Raw genomic sequence first — 8,269 nt, 5'->3', positions numbered from 1 at the left:
GTTGACGCAACTAGCATATCCATATCATCACAAAAAAAAAATGCAAATAACTATGGGCTTGTCGTCTATGCCATATGTACAAATTGGGTTCATTTTAATGGCATATGCATAGTTGTTACAATGAGATTGCAAATATGACATATTGATGATCTCATGCATAGCATATGACAAGTCAAGAGGACTGTCAAACATGATGTGACCGAGAAAATTATCACAAAAAATCCTATACAACATGACATCACAACTAATAGACTTTACATGGCAATCATCAAACTCATCATAAATGGGTAAATCATCGCATGGGGAAATCAGACTAGCATGAAGCATGGCAATAGTTGGATCGACATCATACAAGCAATCAATATTCACTAGTGGGACAAGAGCATCACTTTCACCTATTTTACCTTTGTCATTTTACTCATGTGGTGTAGGTGAGGTGGTAAAGACCAAATTGTGGCCATCTTCATCGTGATGGAACCATGTGGGGTGGATCATATTCCACCATGGCCATCGTCTTGTCGAAAGGAAGGGCGAAGTCGTCGAGGATCGGTGCGCGTCATCATATATGAGATCTAGCACCAAATGAGAAGACACAATAAAGGTAGAGGTTAAGTCGTTAGAGTTCACAATGTCCTCACAAGACCTATCAACTTCCTCTCTCAACTCTTGTGGTGGCTCACTCACTCCCTCAAAGTAGATGCACCCAAAGTCACATATGATTGAGTCACTCATCTCACTCAATTGGTGTGGGTTGCGGCTCTCCTCGCATGAAAATTGGGGCAACTCATTATATATGGGGCTAGTGGTGAAGTCGCTCTCACTCTCAATATGGTGGCACAAGTCTCTTAACTCATCTCCAAACACCGCCGTGGTCGAGGGGAAAATCTCATGCTCAGCCATCTCGTCATTGTTGCCGTTGATGAAGGCCGAAGATGGCACATCATAACTATCGCCTCCAAAGATGCAAGCATCATCCTTGCTCACCACCTTGTCGCTCGCCTCCAAATCTTGGTCCTTAATTGGCTCCGTAGTCGTAGTCGTCGCTGCACCATCTTCAAAAAGAGTCATGGTAGACTCGGCATCGTCAATGCCACAAAGAGGTATGGCAGTGAAGTCGAACTTCGGAGCGTTGTCGGGCTTGGACATCTTGGTGGTACTATCCTCATGCTCGTTGTCGTGGAGCTTGATCGTCGCAAAGTGTGCTTGGGGTGGAGAAGCCTTGAAAGAGGGCATCAAGGCGACAACATTCATAAAGAGGTCTAGACTCCGGTGGGTTAACCAACTCATGGAAGCGGGGAGTAAGGAATGGAGTGTGAAGTTCATACGCCAAATTTTCCACTAGTTTGATGTAGAAGAGATTTGCAAGATTACCATCCCAAGATCAGAGGCAAAGGACTGCATCGCATGGCATTATGAGAAGAACAGGATGTTTTTGGTGAGAAGCACATATGAGCCAGCGGCCAATCTGCAAACTAGCTCGCTGCTCCTTCTAGCTCGATTAGAGAGGCGGATGATCGATCTATCTGGGATCTGATATGGAAAGCTAAGGTACCACAAAAATTCATGATTTTTGGATGGAGGGTCGCTACTAATACTCTAGCGACAAAGAAAAACAAGTTTAGAATAACTATTGAGTTGGATGCCATCTGCAATATATGCTGCAAGTACCATGCGGTTGTTTCCTGCATAAAGAGTAGAGCACTCAGAACAGCTATGAGGAAAGAATGGTCGCTCCCTGATGAGAGAGCCTTTAGGTACACGGGGAAGGACTGGCTTCAGGTGCTCCTTGACACTGAACCCGTGGACACTCGCGCTAATATTCTGCTCCAATTGTGGATATGCTAGCACCTACATGAGGACTGCATTCGCAATACGGGCAAAGAATCGATTATGGGAACTGTGCAGTTCTTGCTGAGGTATTCTGAAGAATTTAAAACGGCGGAAATGAGTGGCGATCATGAAACAGGAAAAGGTGTGGGTGCCATTGCGGTGCAGCAACCCCGCTGCCCCACAACGAAACACTCACACCGGACAGGGCCGGCCGTGGGATCAATCAAACTAAATTCGGATACCTCGTACATGGAGGAAACGAGTGAATCTTCTACAGGTGTTGTGGAGGCCGAAGCAAAAGCAGCCCTTATTGGGTTGAACGCACTCTCGAGGGTCTACATGGGCCCTGTGTTTTTGGAACTTGGACTACCAAATTCTGCTGAAGGAACTGATGACTGGAACCAGTCCCGCTCCCCTGCTATGGACTTCTAAGAGACATCAAGCAAGCACTCACAAACTTCTCGGATCATAGTATCAGCTGCGTGGGGAGATTATGCAATGCCCTTTCTCATGGGCTTGTAGCATTCACCAGGAATTCGGAAGACCAGGAGAGGATTGCGGACGCACCGGACTGCCTCCACCCGCTTATGATATCTGAATTTGTAGTTTCAGCAGAGTAATTTTTCTACTCTGAATCTCAAAAAGAAAAAAAATCCTAAGATGTAGCTTCAAGATGGGACATGCTTTACACACAGACCATTGCAGATGATCTGCTAGAGTTGCTAGAGTTGCTCTAAGATGGGACATGCTTTATACACAGACCATTGCAGCAGATGTGATTGAGGCAACTTGCTAAGTGGGACATGATTAGCACAAAAACAAGAACAGGGTGTCACCCTATTGGCTAGGATAGCACAGAGCTATCTCGCCCACCCTGCTTCGAGTCACGGACTGACCCATTGTGTTTAGAGTTTCTTCTATAAAATTTTTCCTCGAAGGGCTAGTCCTGGATGGTTTCAGCTTTTTATTAGCATAAAATGAATTGGCCAATTGGGCGGTAGGTAGTTTGAATAGGATCCAAGGCTGCACCTCCTTATGGACACTGCAGATCTGAAGTAAGAGTTATTTACCTTAGCCTCCAGCTCTCAGTTTACACTTGAAGCAAGGTGCAGAATATGTGCGTGCGAAGCAAATCTAGGTTACCAAAGTCCTAGCAAACTGGTTTTGCAGCTCGTAATCACATGCGTAGTAAAATTATGAATGCCCATCTCATTGATGGATCTGGTCAACTAGATTGACGGCACCACGTAGTATGACTTATGTCATTAAAAGCTAAATATGTCTATTATTAAGGTGAAAATAATAATATTGGACTTCTCATGCATTAATAATATTTCGATGGTGCTTGTTTCCAATGATTTCCATGTGTACGAAAAAGTAACAGCCAAACAAGCATGTTAAAGACTATTTTATTTGTAACAAGTCGGATAAGGATGTAGCTAGCGTCAAGATTGGGCTTTCCGCACGGTTCGGTTTAGCACATGCGACTGAGGAAGTGGCACATGATTAACCTATAGACCAATTCGTGGGTGCTAGGTTATGTGAATGGCATCTAGCCATGCAAGTGGCACATGATGGATTAACCTATAAATCACTTGGCTAATTTGGCGCTAGGTGATTTGAATAGGATCCACAGCTGCACCTCGATCCTTGTGGACGCGGCGGATCTGAAAGCAAGAATCGATGAACTTAGCCTCCAGCTCTCAGTCCACACGCACGTTTTGAAGCATCTTTCTCGTTGGACCTGTGCGCAACGCTTAGCAACACTTCCAATTGGCCAATTGGTAATTTGGATAGGATCCGTTGAATGCACTGCCTAGAATCGACTGAGGCAACTGGCCGTGGCACATCATTAACCAACGAACCAATTGGCCAAGTGGCACTGACACATGATTAACATACAAATCACTTTGCCAATTGGGCGCTTGGTAATTTGAATAGTGCACCTCCTTGTGGACGCTGCTGGTCTTATCTGAAGCAAGAATGGATGAACTTAGCCTCCATCTCTCAATCTTCTGCTATAAATGCACTGCCTAGCAACACCTTGTGACATCATCCAAGTGAAGCAGCTTGCCCACCGGTCACCACTCACCACCACATCCTCCATTCCCGTTCTCCTTAGCAATCCAAGGAGCTAGCAAGCAATGGCGAATCTGCGGCTCCATGGCACCATCAATGCTACCATCGTGGGGGCCGACAACATCCAGGATCGCTCCCGCCACACCGGCATCGTCCCCAGTTTCCTCGGCAATGTACGTCAGCTGGATGTCTTGTTGGTCTTTTCATTTTACACCAAAGTTAGCTTCGCTATAGTGTCACTAATTAAAGAGCCCTCCCGTTAAAGCTTTACATTTTTAGTGATAAATCGAAAATGCTGCTAAAACTTGCTATTTTCTGCTGTAGTACTAAATCTGGAGTCATTTAGCAGCGCTATAAGTTGCTATTGGACTAAAACTTTCTAGGCTTTTCGAAAGTCACGTCGCAGCGGCCCAAATTTCTATCTCATTCTACCTTCTTGTTATATATATTGATGCAAAACTTGGTTATTGAATTAGGATGCCTTATCAGTGCTCGAATGTTTTAGTGTGAACATTTATATGTCAAGTATATGGGATATATCACATGTGATGCATGATTGCATGCATATTTTTTCATTTATTATTATTATTTTAGAAATGCTAAATGGGCTTTAGCTAGCTTTGCTATAGTTTTTGACAGAGTCATCGCTGAATGACATAACTAGCTATTTAAAACTATGGTCTACCTTACACTCTGAATTATCGACTTAACTAAAAGCTATTCCCGTACGTAGATTGTGCAAGGTGTCCAGGAGACGACGGGTTTGGGCAAGGGCCTGCCGCGGGTGTACGCGGCCATCTACCTCGGCAGTGCATGCGTCGCCCGGACGCGTACCATAGCCGTCCCTTCAACGGGAATCGCGCGATGGAACGAGCCGCTCCGCGCCTACTGCGCCCACCACGCCGCCGACGTCGTCATCTCGGTCATGATCGAGCAGCTCGGCCTCGCCGATGACACAGTCCTCGGCAGCGCCTACCTGCCCGCTCTGGAGCTCCTCAACAGCGACGACACGATCGACCGCTGGTTCGACGTCCTTGGCGCCAACAGGAAGAAGCTCTGGGATGGGCCCAAGATACAGGTGCAGATCAACTTCCGCGATGTCGCTGACCAAGGCCTGGCGTGGGGCGGCGGTGTCGGCGTTGGCGGCGCCAAGGTGCCCCATACCTTCTTTTCGCAGAGGACGGGGTGCAAGGTCACCCTGTACCAGGACGCGCACGCGTCTGAGGAGTTCGACCCCAAGATCCAGCTCGACGGCGGCGGGCTCTACAAGCCTGGGCACTGCTGGGAAGACCTGTACGACGCCATCAGCAATGCACGGCATCTGGTGTACATCACCGGCTGGTCGGTGTTCCCCCACATCACGCTGGTGCGGGACGGGGAGCAGCAGGAAACCCTCGGCGAGCTCCTGAAGCGCAAGGCCAGCGAGGGCGTGCACGTGCTCCTGCTGGTGTGGAACGACGTCTCCTCCATCGAAGGCGTGTATGAAGCCGGCCTCTTGGACACGAGGGATGAGCTGACGGAAAAGTACTTCCGCGGCAGCCGCGTGCAGTGCGTCCTCTGCCCGAGGAACATGTACCTCAGAGGCTACATCTTCGACGCCAAGAGACCTACCGACTCCATCTTTTGCAGCCACCACCAGAAGGCAATCGTCGTCGACCAGGAGCTGCCTTCGTCGTCGTTGTCGGACGGGCGCCGCCAGATCGTCAGCTTCCTCGGCGGCCTCGACGTGAGCTATGGACGCTACGACACGCAGTCCCACTCCCTGTTCAGGACGCTGGGCACGGGGCAGGCGCACAGCAAGGACTTCAACCAAACCAACTTCAGGGACGAGGGTGCGACGCTCGAGAAGGGCGGGCCCAGGGAGCCATGGCACGACATCCACGCCAAGGTCGAGGGCCCTGTGGCATGGGACGTGCTCCACAACTTCGAGCAACGATGGAGGATACAAGGCGGTGACAAGGAGCACCTGGTCGACCTTGTAGCCATCGAGGGCAAGGTCGCACCGTCCTCATTGCCAGTGACACTCCCCGGCGACCAGGAGGCGTGGAGTGTGCAGCTGTTCCGGTCCATCGACAACATGGCCACCGTGGGCTTCCCCGACTCCATGGAGGCTACCTACGAGGCCGGCCTCGTCCAGGACAAGCACCATGTGTTCGAGAGGAGCATCCAGGACGCCTACATCCATGCCATACGTGCCGCAAAGAGCTTCATCTACATCGAGAACCAGTACTTCATCGGCAGTTCCTTCCAGTGGAAGTCCGGCGTCGGCATAGATCCGGCGGCAGTCCAGGCGAATCACACGATCCCCAGAGAGCTGTCTCTCAAGATCGTGAGGAAGATCGAGGCCGGTGAGCGCTTCGCGGTCTACGTCGTGGTCCCCATGTGGTCGGAAGGCTACCCTACGCATATGTACAGGCAGGCGATGCTGGACAACCAGAGGAGGACCATGTCCATGATGTACAACGACATCGCCGCTGCGCTGCAGGCCAAGAACATAGACGCCGATCCCAGGGACTACCTTACCTTCTTCTGCTTAGGGAACCGCGAGGCGAGGAACCCAGAGGGCGGCGAGTACCAGCCTGCGAAAAGCCCAGAGGACGGGACGGACTATGCCAAGGCGCAGAATGCACGCCGGTTCATGATCTACGTTCACTCCAAGATGATGATAGGTACGTAATATCTCCCCTCTGTTATTGTGTGCTTGCATTGCTTGATCGCTAACTAATATGCACGTCTCGTCTTGTTCAGTTGATGACGAGTACATCATTGTCGGATCTGCCAACCTCAATGAGCGGTCCATGGCGGGGAACAGGGACACCGAGATTGCAATTGGCGCGTACCAGCCGCACCGCATCAACACCGGTACTGAGCTCGCCAAAGGACACGTCCATGGCTTCCGGATGTCGCTCTGGTATGAGCACCTCGGCAAGACGCACGACGACTTCCTCCGCCCGGGGAGCGTAGAATGCGTGCGGAGGGTCAACAAGATGGCCGATGAGTACTGGAACCTCTATGTCGGCGACGAGCTTACGAGCGACCTCCCAGGCCACCTTCTCACCTACCCCGTCGCCGTAAGCAAGGCCGGCACGACCTGGATGATACCGGGATTCGAATTCTTCCCTGACACTCAGGCTCGCGTCCTTGGTAAGCCAACTGGACATGACGATTATTTCATGAGCACATAGATGGAGCCAGGTTTGCTAGCTGCTCCTAGCTAGTAGTGGTGTTTGATTAATTCTGGCACGTCAGCTTTCTTAGTTACTCCTAGGATTTAGTTACTGTTTTCCTAAAACTATTTCCCATTTTCTGTTAGCTAGTTTGTTAGCATGAACCGCGTTTTGTGCGAGCCATGCCTTTGTACCGCGAGCAGGCAGTTCACACGCTTTCCCTTTCATGAATAAATGGAGGAAGAAATAATGAGAAAACACTCTCTCAAGCTCTCATATATAGCTCTGGCCAACAGCTTGATTCTACTCCCTCCGAACCAAAGTGTCGTGTCGTGGTTTTAGTTCAAATATTAACTAAAACCTCGACACTTATTTTGGATCGGCGGGAATACCATTTATGTTCAGCTGTTGATGTCGTGTTTTGAGTCAGAGTACCATTTAGCTAGGGTTTTGAGTCAGAGTTTGTGCGATGGAGACTGATTATTTTCGCTACAAATACAACATGCCGACATAGTACTAGTATATATCTTACAGAAGCACATATCAATATTACTCTGTAAGCATTTTAAATCTCACAAATAAATCTGAAAACATGCATTAAATAAGTCATCACACCTTATTTCTCTGGAGAAGGGATTGAAATAGCGATGACCTTGTTCTCTGCAGAAACGTTACCGGAAAAGAGATGCAATGTTTCCTGCCCTCCCTGTTATGCAACGATTCTACAATTAAAATATGTAAAATTATCAGTTCTACAGAAAAACTTTCAGATATTCAGTGGCATCGAATTAGTGAGTTACAGTATATGCACAACCGAACAACTAAACAATTGAGGAAGCTAGCTAGGCATTCTGACAACCCATGGTAGTACGTTATTTGCTTTGCCGAAAGAGTTTGAACCCCAACCCTGAAAGCTGACTGCAGCCCCGTTATTCAGAGGATGTTACTGGAATCTTTTGAAAGATTTAATTCTTTAGTAGTGTACTACCTTGGCAAGTGTGGATTTTCAATTCATGAGTCAAAGTCGTTGCCCCCAAGTAAGTAAATCATCCATTAGCCTTAGATCTTGCGCTGGCCGCCAATTTAAAAGGCGCTGGACTGTTACTAAACTAAACTAAACACTGTTATATGTTAGTAAAGCATGCCATTGAGCCACACTATAAACAACACTACTTGGCTTCAGATCTCGTGCT

The 8,269-nt window shown here is 48.6% G+C and overlaps 1 protein-coding gene across 1 annotated transcript; it reads left to right on the top strand.

Moving 5' to 3' along the window:
• Positions 1-3,872: 3,872 nt before the first annotated feature.
• LOC125527614 (phospholipase D alpha 2-like) lies at positions 3,873-7,354 on the top strand. The gene is made up of 3 exons (XM_048692127.1): positions 3,873-4,082; positions 4,643-6,578; positions 6,658-7,354. Exons 1-3 carry the CDS (start codon positions 3,975-3,977, stop codon positions 7,092-7,094), a joined length of 2,481 nt encoding a protein of 826 aa, XP_048548084.1. The 5' UTR covers positions 3,873-3,974; the 3' UTR covers positions 7,095-7,354.
• Positions 7,355-8,269: the final 915 nt, after the last annotated feature.

The sequence above is a fragment of the Triticum urartu genome, unplaced genomic scaffold (genome assembly GCF_003073215.2).
Source record: "Triticum urartu cultivar G1812 unplaced genomic scaffold, Tu2.1 TuUngrouped_contig_4286, whole genome shotgun sequence".
Taxonomy (NCBI): Eukaryota; Viridiplantae; Streptophyta; class Magnoliopsida; order Poales; family Poaceae; genus Triticum; species Triticum urartu.
The sequence above is the reverse complement of the archived record's forward strand: the minus strand, read 5'-3'. Positions and strand labels throughout refer to the sequence as shown.